This window comes from Schizophyllum commune, assembly GCF_000143185.2.
Source record: "Schizophyllum commune H4-8 unplaced genomic scaffold SCHCOscaffold_2, whole genome shotgun sequence".
Classification (NCBI taxonomy): Eukaryota; Fungi; Basidiomycota; class Agaricomycetes; order Agaricales; family Schizophyllaceae; genus Schizophyllum; species Schizophyllum commune.
In genome coordinates, this window is record NW_026089539.1 from 3,485,040 (window position 1) to 3,502,532 (window position 17,493).

The window sequence follows — 17,493 nt, forward strand, 5'->3', positions numbered from 1 at the left end:
CCGTCAGCCCGCCGGGGATCGCCGAGAACGCCAATCTCGACTCGGAAGCTCAGCGCTCCTTGCTTCCAACTATCATCCTGCGCGACGTATCAGGCGCTCATTCGTGGTCTCGACGCTGCTTAGACTCTTAAGGACACGCGATTTGCGGTTGTTGAAAAGCTGCATCGTAGTATCTAGCCGGCGGCAACAAGAGCGTGTCGCGTATGCTTATACCCTCAATCTCTTCCGACGACAGCTCGGGAAGTATATCCCTGCCTCAGCTGACCGCCCGGCGTCTCTTAGTCGCGTTGGGAGAGCATCGTCAATTCGGACCCCAGATCGACAAAGGTTATAACCACATGTCGTATATCGCCGGGCATGGCGAAGGCAGCGTCGATGCCTCTCTTCCTCAACACTCATGATGCGGCTCATCATCCTCGGCGGTCAAGGCGCAGCATCAGCCAACTCTCCTTCGCTTCATCAGAGGGCACAAGGTGTGGCGCGCACGTCTGCGGGCCGGCTCCTCCTCGCAGCTTGTCACGATGCATTCAGCGAGGAACTCCTGTCGACGTCCACTTGGGATACACCCGACATTCATACGAACGCCTTTTCGACAGCAGATGCGCTGCTTGCTATACCAGCTGGGAACGACGTCCACAACGCCATCCTGAGCATGACACGAACATGCCTCATCCAGTCGTTACTTCTGCTCGAATGGCTAGAGTCGTCAAAACACCGGACGACCGATAGCCCCGCCGTCATACTCCCATTCTCATCTGGCATCCTTGCCGCGTATGCGCTCAGCGCCGCCCGCAATATACCCTCGTTTATCACCTACGTTGTCGACGCTTTCAAGATCGCTTTCTGGATCGGTTATCGTGTACATCGCTATCGTCAGGAATTCCTAACCTCGCACGACGTCGCGCCGTCTCTACCGTGGAGTCTCGTCGTGGCCGGGCTTACCCTCGCGAAAGCTCGCCGACTGCTCGAGATCTGCGCCACTGTGAGCTCACAACGTCGCAATATAGTGTCTTGACTGATCGAGCCTTAGGACCTTCCTTCGCTCTCCATCACCGCTATCACAGACACAACGTGTATTACTATTTCTGGCCATCCGGATGATCTCCTCTTCTTCAAGCAACACCATATACCCTCCCACTGCACTACTCACGACCCCGGTCTGTCAACATTATACCATTTTCCACTCTACGCGACCGCCCTCCACGACGAAGTTTTGCAAGACCTGCGACTTCGCGAGGTCGATTTCCCTGCTTTCGCTGCTCTTCGTATTCCTATACGCTCCGCCGCGACCTCGGACGTCCTCGACGACCCTCGGCAGGACGCCATGGATGCTATCCTTCGCTCCATCACCGTACTTCCTGTCAACTGGCTGGAGACGGTAGATCGGCAACTGCTGTCTATTCCGCCCGAATCCGAGGTCGAAATTATCAACGTTGGCCCCGGTGGTGGTCTGGCGCGCGCTATCAAGCGTCGTCTGGGCAAAAGAGCGCGACTTGTGGATATCTGCGAGAGCGCTGGTCAAGCACCGGACCCTATACAAGAACCCATCGCCATCGTCGGTATGGCCGTTCACGTACCTGGTGCTCGTGCGCCAGACGAGCTTTGGACAAGCTTGGAGAACGGTATGAATATGGTCTCTTCGGTACGTTGTAACAGGTAGCAATTTGTGCCGACAACGCTGACTCCTTCGCACAGATCCCTGAAGCTCGGTTCATGGTCTCCAATTACACCGGTGCCGCGAACTCGTCGACCCGCAAGATGCGAGCCAGCATGGGTAACTTCATCGACGGCGCGGATGAGTTCGATGCAGCCTTCTTCGGCATCTCACCTAGGGAGGCACGCAGCATGGACCCCCAGCAGCGGATACTGCTTCAGACGGCGTACGAAGCTCTCGAGAGCGCGGGATATATCCCGGACGCTACGCCGACCTCTTTGCGAGAGACCTTTGGCTGCTACATCGGCGCTGCAACGAATGACTACGTCCAGAATCTGCGGCATGAAATCGACGTTTGCTATAGCTCTGGTCGGTCCATCTCGAGCAGTTTGGTGGCTTTTGTGCTTACGACTCGTCCAGGGACGCTACAGTCCTTCCTGAGTGGTCGTATTTCTTACGCTCTCAAGCTCGGAGGGCCCTCTGTCGTATACGATACTGCATGCTCGTCGTCCTTGGTAGCCATTCACGCGGCATGCCGGGCCATTGCAAATGGTGACTGCACCGCCGCCCTCGCTGGCGGCGTGAACATCATTACCAGTCCCGATGTACGCTTTCTCCTTGTCATACCTGGCATGTTCTGACACTCATGCAGATGTTCATTGGGCTCGACCGCGCTCATATGCTGAGTCATACGGGCCAGTGTAAGTCCTTCGACGTATCAGCAGACGGCTATTGTCGCGGGGAAGGCAGCGCAATGTTCGTTCTCAAAAAGCTTTCGGACGCTCTCGCAGAGCAGGACGCGATCTTAGGCATCATCCGCGGCGTGGAGATCAACCATAGTGGTCGTGCGCCGTCGATCACGCATCCGCACGCGGACGCGCAGGCCGCGCTCTTCCGACGCCTGATGTCGACGGCGGGAATGTCGTCCTCGCGCGTCGGAGTTGTCGAGGCGCATGGCACGGGCACACAGGCAGGCGACCCGACAGAGATGAAGAGCATTCGTGAGGTTTTCGCTACTGGGCAACAGCTGCGCGTCACGTCTGTCAAGGCGAACATCGGGCATCTGGAGGCGGCGTCGGGCGCCGCGGGTGTGGCGAAGGTGCTCATGATGTTCAAGCACAAGAAGGTGCCGCCGCAGATCTCGTTGAAGATCCTCAACCCGCGCATCGAGCCGATGGAGGGAAGCGGGATGGAGATCAGTACGCGCACGACGGATTGGGATGTCGATGAAGGAGCGACTCGTGTAGCGGTCGTCAACAACTTCGGCATCGCGGGCTCGAACGCGACGCTCCTACTCGAAGAGTACGTCTCGCCCGATGATGGCGCTGCGGACGTCGATGGCAGGAAGGCGCATATATTCGGCGTCTCTGCTAAGACAGAAGGACAGCTCGAGGAACGTCGGGACGCTCTGCTGCGCTGGCTTCGTGACCCCGCCAGCCGATCGATCTCGCTCAGCGACATCGCGTACACCTTGACCGCTAGGAGTCAGATCCATCACCATCGGCTCGCTGTTTACGCGAGCTCTCGCGAGGAGCTATGCGCACGACTTTCGGGCGCGTCGGTCAGGCCCGTCGTCGATGCGAAGGAGCCGACCATCTTCGTGTTTTCTGGCCAGGGTGGTCAGTACCTCGGCATGGGCAAGCAGCTATACGGCACGTCGACTGTCTTCAGGCGCGTTGTCGACGATTGCGAGCGCATACTCTTAGGCTCGGGCCTCACCGGCGCGAAGGATGTCGTCGTTGGATCGCTTCACGATACGACCCCTCGTGCGGAAACTGAGGCATATCAAGCCGCCACCTTCGTCCTGGAATGCGGGCTTCTGGAGATGTACAAGTCGTGGGGCATTGTTCCTGATGCGGTGGTCGGGCATAGGTGGGTGCTTGTTTGGCTCCTGTTCACGTGGTTGCTGACGCCTTCGTAGCCTGGGTGAATACGTTGCTCTTGTAGCAGCAGGAGTCCTCAAACGGGAGGACGCGCTGTACATTGTGGGCAAGCGTGCTCGACTGATGGCAACTGCTTGCGATGTCGCAACCACTGGTATGGTCGCCGTCAAGTACCCGCCTATCGACGTTCAGAGTCTTATCGAGTTGGATTTCGCGGACAGTTTGAGCATCGCCTGCTACAACGGGCCCTCGGAGTGCGTAGTCGCTGGGCCTGTCCGGCTGCTTGGCGACTTCCTAGCGACATTGAAAGCTCGCGGAATACCGTGCGTGCGGCTGGAAGTGCCGTTTGGGTTCCATTCGCAGGCTATGACACCCATCGTCGACGATCTCGACAAGGTCTGCGAAGGCATTGCCCTCAAACCGCCCTCTATTTCCATAGCCTCTAACGTCCTGGGAACGATCGTACCGACTGGCGATACGACCACCTTCACTTCGACTTACTTCTCGCGCCACTGTCGAGAGCCAGTCCAATTTCACGACAACATACACGGATTGTTGCACAGCGCTGCATACTTGAACGCAATTTGGATCGAGCTCGGACCTCACTCCACGTCGCTGCCGATGGTCAGGTCATGCGCTGGCACCAGTGGTGCCACGCCGCTTTGTCTCGCATCGCTCAGGCGGAAGGAGGATCCGTGGTCAACCATGTCCGCGGCTCTATCCCAGCTATATACGACCAACACGCCTGTGCGGTGGCGCGCGGTCTTCGCCGACATGCCACACGTGCGAAACGTACCCTTCCTACCCCCATATCCTTTCGCCAAGGATCGGTATTGGGTGCCTTTCCGCGAGGACGCGATATCGGTGCCGTCCAGCCTTTCTTCGATCTCCCACCCGACGCTTCGGGACATGTGCCGAGCTGCAGGTCCCGCAGGCCCAACAACATTCTCTGTGCCCATACGCGACTTGAAGACCTTGATCGAAGGACACACGGTTGGAAGCTGGCCATTGTATCCTGCTTCACTCTACTTCGAACAGATCTACGCCGCTGTGACCCTGACCTTGTCAGAGGGCACCTCTGCGTCTGTCTTCGTCGTCCGGGACGTCAAGTTCCAGCGCGCTCTGGTACTGCAACCCGAAGAACAACGGAAAGTGGTCGTCGACGTCACTTCGGAACAACAACTAGGCACCGTGCGCGTTTCCTCGTCCTCGCCGTTTGCCATCGAGACTCTGCACGCGAGCGCTGAGTATCGCATCGAGGATCCTGCTCGCGTCTTGGCTGCCTTCGAACGTCATTCACCTATCCTACGGTTCTCGCTCAAGGCTATCACAGGCGACCCAGGCGGCCGTAACTTCGACAAGGAGTCCGTTTACAAGCTCTTTGCGCGTGTAGTCAACTACTCGGCTCAATATCAGGCTGTGGAGACCCTTCGGATTGCGGCAGACGGTCTCACTGCCGTGGCAATCGTGAAGATCGACGACGACGACTCGATGCCATCAGCTCCAGCTCATCCAATCTTTCTGGACGCCATGCTCCATGTCCCAGGGTTTCTCTGCAACGTCAACTGCGACAAGGACGACGTCTACATCTGCACCAACATCGGCAAAGTCGTTATCGCACCTGCGCTCGACGTGCTTGGCAAGGACTTCCAAGTGTACGCTATCATCGATGTTCGCGATGATGGCACTGCCTGCGCCACCTCGTACGCCTTGCTGGACGGTAGCACGACACTCGTAGCCAAAGTATCCGACATCGTCTTCCGCAAGGTAAAGCTACAGGCTCTGCACAAGACGCTCGCTATGCCACTGGAAGCTCGACCTCTGACGAACGTGCCCGCAGTCGCCACCTCTGACTGCGCCGCTGTAGCTGCGATCATTGGCGAAGTCCTAGGGATTCCTGCTGAGCGACTTATCCATCATACCGACCTGCATGACTATGGGCTAGACTCGCTCACGTCGATCGAAGCACGACACCTCTTCAAGCTCAGATGCAACGTTCAGCTCCCAGTCGACTTCTTCGTCGCCCACCGGACAATACGGCAGATCGCTGCGTATCTGGACACCTGTGTCCCGCAGCGCAATCTGGGTCCGAACGCAGAGACTCTGCAGCCGAGACTGATACAGCAACCTTTTACCGGCGAACTAGATCCCTTGATCCTCATTCACGATGGGAGCGGTCTCATCGACTACTATGAGCGCCTGCCTCCGATGGATCGTCAGATCTGGGGCATACCGAGTCCAACAGGCAATGGGACGCAATCGCTGACGGACATGGCTGCATCGTACGCCCAGTTCATCGGCATGACATTCACTGTTCCCGTAATTCTTGGGGGTACGTTCATCAGCTTACCGCGATATTCATGTCCTTCATCCTTGCTCGTCAGGTTGGTCGTTTGGCGGTGTCGTCGCTTATGAGGCCGCTTGCCTACTTGCTGCTCAGGGCGTTGCCGTGCGCGGCGTCATCTTGATCGACTCGCCTAGTCCATCAGGGCATGTTCCTCTTTCCCCGGAAGTCATCGAAGTGGCGATAGGATTGAATGGAGGTGTGGGTGCAAAGACATTGCGGCCACTCCTTGAGGCCCAGTTCGCCAGAAACGCACGACTGCTGGCAGAATACGAGCCTGCGCGGAACCGGGTGGAGCCTCGACTGGCCTTCTTGCGCTGTCGTGATGGGTTCAGCTCGCCTTCGCTGACGAAGGGCGTACCCCTATGGCTCGCGGACCGCTCAGACGACAACCAGGAGATCGTAGGTGCATGGGAATCGCATGTGGGCTCGCCCATGAAGGTTTGGGACATCCCAGGCCACCACTTCGAGCCATTCCTTCCCAAGAACGTACGTGCAGCCTTCTTTGCATCGAGATATGAACTGACGAACTTGCAGATCGCCGCCGCATCTGTCGCACTCAGGGAGGCCTGCTGTTATCTTGCCCAAGCTGATACATGGCCTCATATCCCAAAAGTTTAGTTAGCATTTACAGTATCCGTTCATAAATAAGTTATCACTGCCAGTGAATTCCTGGAGTCAAGAGTGGCTGGTACGAATGCACGTCAATATATATGGATAGTCCTTTCAGACAGCGAAGCCGAAGTTTCCGCTATAGTTAGACCGGCCAGCGGTTGAGTTGCTATCGTCGAAGGGGTTGGGATTGGGGCTCGAACGCGTCTGGTTCTGCGGGTACAGAGGCCTGCGGTTGGCGTCAAGTACGGGTGCCCAGAAGGGATCGTCCGAGACGGACGGGGCAGTCGGCGACCGAGACGACTTCGAGTAGTTCGAGTACACAGACGGCGACGCGGGCGGCCCGCCGCTGCTGTTACGGTCGTGCGGCGCCGTGCTGGACGTCGGGCGCGACTCGGGCACGATCAGCTCGGTCTGGCGGCGCGGGCCCATGTTCCACTGCGCATGCGCCTGCGTGGGGTCGATGTCCTGCACGCCGGAGAGGTGCAAGAGGTCGAGACGTGGCGAAGGCGCAGGGAGCGAGGGCGGGCGCCTATCCTCGGGCGACTTGAACGGGTCCTCGGCGTCGCGCGGGGACAGGAAGGGGTTCTGTGCCTGCGAGGTGCTTGGCTGAGGGGGGACGGCGGCGAGGAGGTTCAGCTGCGGCTTTGGCTTGGTGGACAGGACCTGCTGCAGTTTACCCTTGAGACCTTGCGGCGCGGGAGGTGCGGGCGGGGTGAACTGAGCCGAAGGGGCAGGGGAGGACTTGGCAGAAGACCCATTCGCCCTTGCTGGGGACGCAGGCGGGGGCGGCAGAGGAGTGATGGGCGGCGGGCCCGGCGGCGACACCGAGCGGAGCGCAGGCGACGAGCGACCTGGTCCTGGCGAGCCCATCGGCGACGCCACGATCGCCCGCGGCGGCGCCATATCCGAAAACCTCCTCTCATCCACACTCGGGCTCGTAATCGTGGGCGGCACATACGGAATCACCAACGGCTCACCCACATACCCACGCCCACTCGCGCCCGACCGCGAGCTGTACGGGCTATCACCGCGCAGGAAGTTCGGGATCTCCTCCATCTGCGGGTTCGAGCTCGTGCTGCTGCCGGACGAGCTGTAAGACTCGGTGCGCGTGTGGTCGTTGTCGTAGCCGATGGCGCGGCTGAGGACACCGCCGGCGGCGAGGCCGCCGCCGTTGCCCCAGGAGGAGGTGCGGGCGTGGGTGTAGCCGGCGCGCCGGCGGCGGCGGAGGGCGTAGAGGAGGGCGAGGGCGACGATGATGAGGACGGCGACGCCTCCTGCGACGCCGCCGGCAATGGCGGCGGTCTTCTGGGAGGAGGTCGAGCTAAATAGGCGTTAGTTCCTTGTTTTCTCTGGGTATGAAGAGAAATGCTTACCTAGGAGAAGACGAAGACGAGTCCGAGGGGGCAGGGTCGATAGAAGATGTAGACCCGGTCGGGTCCGCGCCTGCGGCGCCGCCAAAGCTGAACGTTGTCTCTGCTTCGCGGTCATCGCTGCTGCTGTCGGAGGTCGTGGAAGCGTCGTTGGAGGAGTCGTTGCCGTTGTCGTTGCCATTGCCATCACCGTTACCGTTGTTGTTATTGCCGTTATCGCCCTGTCTCTGACCGTCGTTGGAGTTACTGTGAGTGGTGTCAGCCTCGATGGGACGATTTGTGAGGAGAGAACTTACCCATCGCCACCTTGCCGCGCACCGTCAGGTGGTTGCGTTGCGTTGGGGTCCGCCGCAGAGTCCGTAGCCGTCTGATCCCCAGGAGGGATGCGACGCTCGCCGTCCTCCGCACTGGTCGTCGGCTGGCCGTCCGCTGCACCGTCCGTCGCACTCGCACCACCCTCCGTCGCGGTAGGCGGGATGCGCCGCTCTCCATCCCCTGCGCTGGTTGTGATCTCCCCAGTCGCAGTGTTGATGTCGCTGGGCGGGACGCGGCCGTCGCCGTCATCGGTAGAGGTGGGCTCAGGTGAGGAGGTGAAGCCTGCGTCGGTGGATGTGGGTTCCGGAGAGGACGTGAATTCACCGTCTGCTGGCGCAGAGGTGAATCCTGCATCAGTAGAAGAGGGTGCAGGGGATGACGTGAACGACGCGCCCGCATCAGAGCTGGATGGGGCGGTGGGGTCAGAAAGGGAGCTCGCTGCATCAGAGGGGACACCAGCTGCATCAGAGGGAGTGACGGCTGGATCTGACGAGGTGGCTGCAGGGTCTGACGGGGATGACGAGGCCGCTGGATCGGACGAAGCTGCAGGGGACGACGAAGCTGCTGGAACTGAAGGGCCAGTAAAATCAGAGGGGGCTCCTGAATCTGACGGTGCAGAGTCCGAGGCCCCGGCAGACCAGCTAGCGTCCGTGCATGAGCTACTGCCGCTGAAGCCAGAGTCTGTCTGAGTGGCCGAGAACGCAGAGTCTGTAACGGTCGAGGCCGATCGTGCCGCGGAGACTTGGTCTGTGTACGTGGAGACGGAGGCCGCGGAGACTGCGGGGCTGGAGGAAGCAGACGCGGAAGCGCTATCTGACGACGCAGACGCGCTATCTGACTCTGCGACGCGGGCCGAGGGGTCGATCGAGGGAGAGGACATGGAAGGGAATGGAGATGAGCTGGCCGGGGTAGAATTTACATCGAGCGAAGGTGAAGGGGAAGACGAAGGGGGCTCTGTGGGGAACGCTGAAGAGTCTGTGGCTGTTGCAGGGGCGCCAGATGAAGCAGGGCCGTCGGGCGGCAGCGATCCAAGCGCGCCGTCTGATGCTGCTGATGGTCGTGGCATGAGCTGAGATAGCGCGGCGGGCGCAGCGCGCACGTACCTGCGTCGGAGGAGGTCGCGGGATCGCCAGAGGGCCCTGCCCCCTGCCGGGGCGCGAGCAGCTGCCGGGTGACGGGCAGCCTCATCGACCGCGCGGACTCGCCAGGCAGCGGAATCGAAGAAGAAAAGGCGGCGAGTGCCAGCAGTGTGAAGAAGAGAAGCAGGAAGCGGCCGATGCTGGAGACGACTAGCATCTCCGGCGCATTCTGAGGTAGAAGAAGTTGGCGCGGACCTAAGCTCGAAGGTGGGGGAAGGGTGCACAGCACAGCTCGTCGTCCGAGCCAACGACGGAAAGAGCCCCGGTCCACGGCCGTCCCTCCGCCCGTCGTCGTTATGGCCCTTGATCTCTCCCGCGTGGCCGAGGGCGCCCGCCGCCTCGGCGGTTACTCGGTCGTCACTCTTCTCACGCGCAAGGGCGACAAGACGCGCTCAGGGCCTCAGACGAGCTTGTTGACGCGTCCCTCGAGCCGGATAGATTTTCTCAAGTTCTAGCTGTGGATTGACCCGAGAAGTACGCGGGGCGTGCGCATGCGCTGGAAGGGAGCTAGAATAATTTGTGCGAGTCGCAAAGATCGTCTGTCCGTTGGTCTCGGAGGGGGGCAGGGAGACGATAGAGTATTATGATGCCTAGCTGACCAGTGCGAAGACTGTGAGGCGAACGCAAGACGCACGAGCACTGGCCATAAAACACATGTCCATAAACGCTCATGAAGCACTTCCTAATGGGGAACAAAGCCACAACGGCCTCAAACCGCCGTCTCGCCTCCCTCGGTGCGCAGCACAAAATGAAGGGGCGCCCAATATCGCTAACCTACAAATTAGGCGAATAGACAGCCGATCTCCATGCAAGTCTGGGTCACTAGCGCCGCAGAGCTTGTTCTCGCGTTCCAGTCGCGCGCCACCCGGCTCGTGGGCCGAGCTTGGCGTCTCTAACGTCGGTCTGTCGCCTGCCGGACACAAGCTGGCAAGCGCCGACGGAAGCGCTGAGGAAGCTTATGACCGTTTGGAAGGTTCCGTCGGGCGAGTCTGCCAACCGAACACCGTCCCGAAAGTGCCGTTACCAAACATCCGACGCTGTAGCTGTCGAAATTTTCGAATGAAGTTGGCCAGTGTGAAGGTCTTCCACCTGGACAAGGGTCAGAGCTAGCGTCTTTACCGCCCCCACGGAAAGCACGAAGGAGAGCACAAGAGAGCGGCGCGTCGTCGTGCCAACGAAACTTGAACTTCGGGGAAAGCGGTCGGCGCACGTGGACTGCGCCACGCGAGTCGTCAAGCCCGCTTTTCGCGTTCTGCCGCGCGAGTCGGCGCCTCCGTCCTTCTTGCTTCCGCCCGCCATCCCCTCTGTCCCCACCCAGCGCCGTCCCCGCCGCCGCAGACGACGACCATGGCGAAACCGCGCATCGAGCCCAACCGCCGTCGCTCGCTGTCAGACCCGCTCGCAGCAGCCCTCCTCCCGCCAGAGAACGAGTCGCCCACGGAGCGCGCGGCCCGCCTGCGCGCCGAGTGCGACGCGAAGAAAATCAGCGACAACATCGACGAGATGCTCCGTCAGGAGCGCATGGAGCGCAAGAAGGCGCGCGCCGAGGTCCACGTCCTGCTCCTTGGCCAGTCTGAGTCCGGCAAGAGCACGACGCTCAAGCGTGAGTAGCGGTCGCGCTCCTTCTCCCCCTCCCACCTCCTCTCCCCCGATCGCGCTGGCGTGTGGCGTCGCGCGCGCGAAGCTGATCAGCACGCAGCTCGCGCACGCGACGCGTCTATATGCGCGCGCCTATCCATTCACCCTGCCATGTGCTCACTCCGCCTACGCAGAGTTCCAGCTTCTTCACTCGCCAGCCGCCTTCCACCAAGAGCGCATCGCATGGCGCGCGGTCATCTATCTCAATCTCGTGCGCTCTGTGCGTCGGTGCGTCGTGTGCTTATTTCCCTATCGCGTAAGAGTAGCACTGATAATCTACCCCTCGCAGAATTCTGGACGCGATCTCGGACGCGTACGATGAGGACGCGGATGACTCGATGGAAGTTCGGTCTACTGAGAGCAACCCTTCTTCAGCCACATCCGGCACGAAGGTTCCGAACTACGACGCCTACCGGCAACGGCTAGAACCCCTGGTCGCACTAGAAGATCGCCTCACGCGATCGCTCTCCGCACCGGACGAGGACGAGCCCACGCACCTCGGCCCCATCCAACCCTCCTACAGCGCCCCCAGCAACCCCGCGAACGGCGCGCGGCCCAACCCGACGATCGTCATCCCCGACAACCGCGCGCAGTCGCTGCCCGTGTCCCCCGCGGACACGCGGTCCGGGCGGAAGCAGAAGGAGGTCGCGGTGCACACGTCGACGAACTGGAAGAAGGCGTTCGCGTTGGGGAACCGGTCCAAGAGCCCGAAGAGCGCGCACACGGGCGAGATTGAGGGGTGGTGGGAGGACCCGGACGATCCGGTGCATGCGCTGCATGCGTGTGCGCCGGCGATGTTGGAGCTGTGGCGCGATCCGCGGGTGAGGCAGCGGTTGCAGGAGCGGCGGTTGCGGTTGGAGGAGAGCAGTGGATTGTGAGTGGGTGTTGCTGGGATAAAAACAATACTGATTGGCGCAGCTACTTGGACGAAATACCACGAATAACGGCGAAGAAGTACATCCCGACGGATGGTGAGGCTTCGTTGGTGATGATGCCAACTGCGATGGCTGACTCCAATCGCTTCAGCCGATGTTCTGAAGGCAAGGTTGAAGACAATGGGCGTCGTGGAGCATACGTTCTCAGTAGCGAACGGCAACAACAAAGGCGTGCAGTGGAAGATCTACGACGTCGGTGGTGCGCGGAATCAACGACAAGCGTGGGCGCCGTATTTTGAGGATGGTGAGTATGGCTCTTCTCGTCTGCGATTATCCCCTTCGTCCCGATGGTGTAGGAACTTTGACTAAATGTTCATCCCAGTCAACGCGATCATCTTCCTCGCGCCTATATCCGCCTTCGACCAGGTCTTGACGGAGGACCCGCGCGTGAATCGGATGGAGGACTCACTGCTGCTGTGGAAGTCGGTGGTGTCGAACAAGCTGCTGGGGCATGTGAACCTGGTGCTGTTTTTGAACAAGTGTGATTTGTTGCAGGTGAGTAGGCGAGTTTGGAGGCACTTGCTATCCAAAGCTGCTATCGAAATACCGATATGTGGCACGGGTGACGACGGGTGGAGGATGGAGCGGTGCTGACGCCTTTTTTCAGTCGAAGCTGGACGCAGGCGTACAACTTGGGCAACATATGATATCCTATGGCGACCGACCAAACGACTATGATTCAGTATCGAAATGTATGTGTTCACAGTCATCCGAGGTGACGTCGACTGATAGACTAACTTGTAGACTTCCGCAATAAATTCGGCGCCCTGCACCAAACCTACACACCCAATAAAGAGCGGGAGCTCTACAGTAAGTGCTTGTGCGTCGCGCCTTGGCCTAACATCGCTAAGCACCCTTTTCAAGTTCACTTCACGTCCGTGACGGACACGAGACGGACGGCGACGATCATATCGACGGTGCGCGACATCATCATCAAGGGCAACCTGCGGAATATGCGACTCGTATAAACGGTGGTGATGATACCGCGCATCTCTTTATTGTCGACCTCTAGATGGCGGGAGGTTGTCGGCGGTGGGTGGACGGCCTCACGAGAGTGATTCCCTTAGCACTGGACCGCCAGGCCTTCTCTGGGCGGCTAGTAGGCGCATCCTTCCATTGGTATCTTTCCGTAGCTATGCTCTTCGTTTCTTTCATCTACCTGCTGATCGACCGCCTCCCATCTACGCACGCCTTCCTCTCTCTCTCCCGCGCTCCCTCATTCACTTGGAACCCTTCACTCTCTTTCTTCGTGTATCTCTTACGTCTTCGCTCGTTTCTGTCTTACCCATATTCTACAAGTCGCTGTTCTCGCATGTAATCGTCCATCTCTGAATCCCTTCGACCTTCTCTTTCGGTTGTCTGTCAGTTTATCTGTGCTATCGGTTCCTCCTTCCTGCCATCGTGTATATAGTAATACCTAATAGTACGTCTGCGTCTTGCTGCATGAGCGAAGAGACAAGGCTAGCAGGGCGTGCTCTGAGAGTATCGATCGTGCGCATGTCAGTTATCGTCGAGGACCAAGGTCCCGTCCTCCAAGCGACGTTCTATATCCTCGTATCGAGCCATTTGGCGGAGCAAATTCAGTCTGCTCTCGACGCCCTGCCACCCCGCGCTCCAAGGCTCATCCCCCTCAAAGCGCAGGATGCTGAAGTCGGGGTCCCGCAAGCCCGGGAAGAGACTGCACAGGAGCAAGACGATGTCGTTTTCGGACCCAGGCTCTAAGGGAGAGTCGCCCACATCGAGGGACACGAGCGGGTGCTTTCGCGTCCGCCTGCCGTACATTTTGCGATTTATGTGCGGGCCCTCGTCGAGATCGAGATCGGTGCTGAGCGGCACGGAGAGGCGCTCGAGGTGCGGGCAGTTGTCCGCGAAGTGGACGAGGGTGTGCAGGGTGGCGGGCGTCTGCTCCTGCCCCTCCGACAGGCGCAGCATCGATATGGTGCTCACGTCGAAGCCGAGGAGGTGCGGCCACCACCGCGTGAGCTCCGCGTAGTCGCCGTCGGTGAGCGCGCTGCCCAGGGTCACGTCCAGCCAGAGCGAGGTGAGCTCGCGGAGGCCGGAGAGGATGCGCATGGTGGGCATGTCGAGCGGCGCGCGGAGCCAGTGGTCGCCGTCGACTGTGGCGGCGTCGAGGCCTTCGAAGTAGATCTCCACCTCGCGCATTGTTCCGGGCGAACAGTGGGCGCGGATGGACTAGAGGACGCGGCGGAGGTTGTCCTGCGACTGGTGGAGGAGGACGGGGGCGAGGCATATTGTTTCGATGGGCGAGCCGTCTAGCGCGGCGAGAATGCCACAGACCCGGCTCACGGACACGTTGCGGAGCTTCAATGTTTGCAGAGCCGTGAAACTGGAGGTGACGGGTTCACTGAGCGATAGGGGCCCTCCGGCGCCATCAGTGAACCAGAGAGAGAGGTAAACTAGGCTGTTACTGCGCGCGAGCGAGGGCAGAAGGTTCGGATGGCAAGCATCAATCTTGAGATCCACGCTGTGCAAGCTAGACCACGCCGCGACTGCGTCCGCTATCTCTATGGAGGGCACAGAAGTGACACCGCTATTCGTCACATCCAGTTGGATACGACGGAGAGAAGGGCATCTGCGAGCAAGCAGGTTACAGTTCCCCAGTATTTTGGCAGAATGAGATTGGACGACCAGCGCCGTTACAGTGGGGCTCAAAAATGATTGTACGAGCTCGGTATGCTGCTCGGTTGGATTGCGGATGTTGATGTTCAACCATCGCAGGTTGGGAAATAGGGGATATGGACACTGCAGTATGGCATCGATGGTAGCTGGGGAATAGTTGCGCGGCTCCGACAATAATTCTGTGAAGCCGAAGTGTTTGATGAAGCGGGACCGTTCGAGCACCGGGGCCCAGTCCTCCTTGGTTAGAGGGCGAGCAATGTCCTGTCCACCTTCCATGAGTACAGTAATGGAAATCCTCCGGTGCCCTACTTACAAAAGTAGGAAAGGCGATGCCGATGTTTCCATGTCGGCCGAGGTAGGCTCCTGTGACGTGGACCGTCCGCGCAGTTCTGGGAAGTCGCTGGAGCAAGTGGGCCAGGTCAAAGAGCTCTTCCCATATCAGAGGGATTGCAACGTCGTGCCAAGCTCTGCAGACTCGCGCGAAGTGACATAAATCCCGCCGAGGCCTAATGTCCTCCCGGCTTGCGCGAAAGATGGTTTGTATCAGCTCGGGGATCTGGATTGGGCTGCTCATGTGGAGGGCTCTATGCTCATCCCATGATTAATAAGACGGTTCAGCCATAGGTCTGAGCACAGACCTGGGTTGACGCGGATGCTGCACTCGTCACGGTTCGGAAAACGATGGCGGCACAGGCGGAAGCAAATTTGGACACGTGCGCGAGGGCTGTCACGAACGCGACATGTCACAATGTCCATACTTTCCCTCCGTTGTTCTGAACGCTCATGTAGTCGCCGAATCCACCATTGTACCTTCACAAGAATACATAGAAGATACTCAGAAGTGCAGCGACCCGCTTATCGCACTGCCCAGACAGGCCGAGCACCAAAAAGAGAAATCTGACCGCGATAAGTGCGTCCCACATGGCCGGCACCGACGGAACGTGCGCCACCGCATGTCCAGGGGCGCCTGAATTTGGCGGCGCGTCAGACGCCGACGGTTCATATAGCGGCGGACGGCATTCGCGCGTCTCTTGCCTCCTCCGGTCATAGGCTCTTGCGCCTGCACATTCTGACGCGCCATTGCTCAATTCAACGCGCTCACCGCTCTCCTCGACGTGCTCGACATGCTCTCCGTCCTTCTCAGCGGTCTGGCGCTCGCTCAGGCGACGCTGGCGGCGAACGTAAACAACCTCGGCAACTTGGCACCCTACCACAAAGCGCCGGTGCCCGAGGGCTTGAACGAGACGCTGCCCGAGGACTGCACTGTCGATCAGGTCATGCTGGTGCGTTGGTGAGCGATGCGCGATCGGTTGGTGGCTGATGCATCCTCTCCGTACAGATGGGCAGGCATGGCAGCCGCTGGCCGCTGAGCTCCGAGCTCGGGTACATTGTGAACCTAACGGAGAAGCTCGCGACGAACTATGATTATGTGTGCGTCCGCTTGCCTCACTTGCAACCCATATACTGACGTCGTGGACTACAGGCAAAATGCCGATTTGCCTGAGAGCATGCTCTTCCTGAAGGATGGCTACACTACTTCCCTTGGGCACGACAACCTCACCGCCCCCGGACGCAGACAACTCTTCAATCATGGTGTCGCGTACGTCGTATGACAATATTCGGAGGGCTTCTCTGACACCTCGTTAGTTTCAAGCTCAAGTACCCGGACTTGAACGCAACCACAGTTCTCGCCGGTGATCAGGACCGGGTATGTTAAAAAAATTGTGGGATGCTCGTCCTGCGTTTCAATACCCTTCTCAGGTCATCGAGTCCGCTCAGTGGTTCAGCATGGGGTACTTCGGCAGGGATTGGTTCACATTGCAGGACACTGCATTCGAGACCATCGCCGAGGATGAGGTCACGATATCGTGGATTACCCCCATGGATACCTGCGCGAACTGGTCGTACACCAGCTTCGGCGTTGCTGTAAGCCTCTCATTCTCCACTACGATCCTGCATTCCTAACCTCCTCTTCAGCCCGTCGACGAATGGGGGGCAGTATACCTCCCCAACATCACCTCCCGCCTGAACGACCTTATGCCAGGCCTCAATCTGACCGACGACGACACGCACGGCGCACTCTACGCCTGCGCCTACGACTACGCCGCGTACGAGGTCTCGCCCTGGTGCGACGTGTTCACGGAGGAGGAGCTGGCGCAGTTCGAGTACGAGCTCGACCTGCTTATGACTGGGGCCTTTGGTTATAACCTGCCCAACCCCATGGGCCCGACGATCGGCTCGCTCTATGTCAACAAGCTCATCGACAGGTTCACGAATGCTAGCGGCGATGCTGTCCCACTATATCTGGAGTTCGGCCACGACACGACGATTGACCTTGCCTTGACTGCGCTGGGTTTGGCGAAGTGCGTATCATGAGTCCATATGTGATGCACGCCGCTTATGATTCGCTGAAGGGACGCTCCTCCGCTCTCAACGACGGCTATGCCCGCTGAACGGAATTGGAGGACCTCCAACCAGGTACCCTTCGCAGCGCAGATGGTTTGGGAGAAATTCTCCTGCAAGTCTTCGTGAGTGGCCTCTGTTTGCGCTTGTCTGCTGCCGAAACTCATGTGCCTTGACCAGCTTCGATGGGCCGCAAGTTAGGCTCATCCTGAATGACTCGCCATTCCCTTTGTCGACTTGCGCCGACTCAGAAGAGGACAGAACGTATGGCTCTTGCGCACTCGATGCCTTTGTCGCCGCAAACGGGTTCAGCACGACCATCTCTTGGGGCGATAGCGCATGGAATAAGACGTGCGGCGCGTCTGACTTCTAGATATATGGTCAAGATCTATCTAACGCTGTTAATACGATCGATCCTTACGAATTTACGGTAGATACATAGGCTCTATCACTTGCAAACACATCATCATCTTGCGCTTCACCTGTCAGAGGTTTCCATGACGTCGTTTATAGAACAGCATGTGACCGCTTTGGCCAATATCACGTGACTGCCATGA

The 17,493-nt window shown here is 59.2% G+C and overlaps 6 protein-coding genes across 6 annotated transcripts; 3 read left to right on the forward strand and 3 right to left on the reverse strand.

Moving 5' to 3' along the window:
* The first annotated feature begins 1 nt into the window (after window position 1).
* Window positions 2–6,547, forward strand: SCHCODRAFT_02613213 (ketoacyl-synt-domain-containing protein). The gene is made up of 8 exons (XM_003038355.2): window positions 2–982; window positions 1,031–1,642; window positions 1,696–2,023; window positions 2,075–2,259; window positions 2,307–3,526; window positions 3,576–5,869; window positions 5,922–6,370; window positions 6,419–6,547. Exons 1-8 carry the CDS (start codon window positions 401–403, stop codon window positions 6,500–6,502), a joined length of 5,754 nt encoding a protein of 1,917 aa, XP_003038401.1. The 5' UTR covers window positions 2–400; the 3' UTR covers window positions 6,503–6,547.
* Window positions 6,422–9,654, reverse strand: SCHCODRAFT_02613217 (uncharacterized protein). The gene is made up of 4 exons (XM_050344584.1): window positions 9,285–9,654; window positions 8,163–9,231; window positions 7,870–8,112; window positions 6,422–7,817 (listed from the first exon to the last, which is right to left on the reverse strand). Exons 1-4 carry the CDS (start codon window positions 9,475–9,477, stop codon window positions 6,608–6,610), a joined length of 2,715 nt encoding a protein of 904 aa, XP_050202486.1. The 5' UTR covers window positions 9,478–9,654; the 3' UTR covers window positions 6,422–6,607.
* Window positions 9,655–10,549: 895 nt separating this feature from the next.
* On the forward strand, window positions 10,550–13,127 carry SCHCODRAFT_02174313 (G-alpha-domain-containing protein). The gene is made up of 9 exons (XM_003038354.2): window positions 10,550–10,923; window positions 11,093–11,186; window positions 11,248–11,832; window positions 11,877–11,929; window positions 11,985–12,137; window positions 12,216–12,388; window positions 12,501–12,585; window positions 12,638–12,703; window positions 12,758–13,127. Exons 1-9 carry the CDS (start codon window positions 10,668–10,670, stop codon window positions 12,859–12,861), a joined length of 1,569 nt encoding a protein of 522 aa, XP_003038400.1. The 5' UTR covers window positions 10,550–10,667; the 3' UTR covers window positions 12,862–13,127.
* A 266-nt stretch (window positions 13,128–13,393) lies between these two features.
* SCHCODRAFT_02486319 (uncharacterized protein) lies at window positions 13,394–14,056 on the reverse strand (the record flags this gene model as incomplete). The annotated part of the gene is made up of 1 exon (XM_003036999.1): window positions 13,394–14,056. One exon carries the CDS (start codon window positions 14,054–14,056, stop codon window positions 13,394–13,396), a length of 663 nt encoding a protein of 220 aa, XP_003037045.1.
* On the reverse strand, window positions 13,982–15,197 carry SCHCODRAFT_02567695 (uncharacterized protein). Its single transcript, XM_003036998.3, has 3 exons — window positions 15,172–15,197; window positions 14,847–15,117; window positions 13,982–14,794 (listed from the first exon to the last, which is right to left on the reverse strand). Exons 2-3 carry the CDS (start codon window positions 15,105–15,107, stop codon window positions 14,087–14,089), a joined length of 969 nt encoding a protein of 322 aa, XP_003037044.1. The 5' UTR covers window positions 15,108–15,117; window positions 15,172–15,197; the 3' UTR covers window positions 13,982–14,086.
* A 105-nt stretch (window positions 15,198–15,302) lies between these two features.
* On the forward strand, window positions 15,303–17,483 carry SCHCODRAFT_02567698 (phosphoglycerate mutase-like protein). The gene is made up of 8 exons (XM_050343810.1): window positions 15,303–15,816; window positions 15,873–15,964; window positions 16,017–16,133; window positions 16,181–16,241; window positions 16,295–16,459; window positions 16,511–16,896; window positions 16,948–17,061; window positions 17,117–17,483. The coding sequence occupies exons 1-8, from the start codon at window positions 15,658–15,660 to the stop codon at window positions 17,307–17,309; spliced, it is 1,287 nt and encodes a 428-aa protein (XP_050202487.1). The 5' UTR covers window positions 15,303–15,657; the 3' UTR covers window positions 17,310–17,483.
* The last annotated feature ends 10 nt before the right edge of the window (window positions 17,484–17,493 follow it).

Bases quoted from the DNA above. Each gene is read 5' to 3' on its own strand.
- SCHCODRAFT_02174313 (XM_003038354.2), top strand. From the start codon at position 10,668: ATGGCGAAACCGCGCATCGAGCCCAACCGCCGTCGCTCGCTGTCAGAC. The intron at 12,138-12,215 runs GTGAGTATGGCT...TGTTCATCCCAG, and splicing joins GGCGCCGTATTTTGAGGATG to TCAACGCGATCATCTTCCTC. The intron at 12,389-12,500 runs GTGAGTAGGCGA...GCCTTTTTTCAG, and splicing joins ACAAGTGTGATTTGTTGCAG to TCGAAGCTGGACGCAGGCGT.
- SCHCODRAFT_02613213 (XM_003038355.2), top strand. From the start codon at position 401: ATGCGGCTCATCATCCTCGGCGGTCAAGGCGCAGCATCAGCCAACTCT. The intron at 2,260-2,306 runs GTACGCTTTCTC...ACACTCATGCAG, and splicing joins ACATCATTACCAGTCCCGAT to ATGTTCATTGGGCTCGACCG. The intron at 3,527-3,575 runs GTGGGTGCTTGT...ACGCCTTCGTAG, and splicing joins GATGCGGTGGTCGGGCATAG to CCTGGGTGAATACGTTGCTC.
- SCHCODRAFT_02613217 (XM_050344584.1), bottom strand. From the start codon at position 9,477: ATGCTAGTCGTCTCCAGCATCGGCCGCTTCCTGCTTCTCTTCTTCACA. The intron at 8,113-8,162 runs GTAAGTTCTCTC...CACCACTCACAG, and splicing joins GCGCGGCAAGGTGGCGATGG to TAACTCCAACGACGGTCAGA. The intron at 7,818-7,869 runs GTAAGCATTTCT...ACGCCTATTTAG, and splicing joins TCGTCTTCGTCTTCTCCTAG to CTCGACCTCCTCCCAGAAGA.
- SCHCODRAFT_02567698 (XM_050343810.1), top strand. From the start codon at position 15,658: ATGCTCTCCGTCCTTCTCAGCGGTCTGGCGCTCGCTCAGGCGACGCTG. The intron at 15,817-15,872 runs GTGCGTTGGTGA...CTCTCCGTACAG, and splicing joins CTGTCGATCAGGTCATGCTG to ATGGGCAGGCATGGCAGCCG. The intron at 16,242-16,294 runs GTATGTTAAAAA...TACCCTTCTCAG, and splicing joins TCGCCGGTGATCAGGACCGG to GTCATCGAGTCCGCTCAGTG.
- SCHCODRAFT_02567695 (XM_003036998.3), bottom strand. From the start codon at position 15,107: ATGAGCAGCCCAATCCAGATCCCCGAGCTGATACAAACCATCTTTCGC. The intron at 14,795-14,846 runs GTAAGTAGGGCA...GAAGGTGGACAG, and splicing joins GCATCGCCTTTCCTACTTTT to GACATTGCTCGCCCTCTAAC.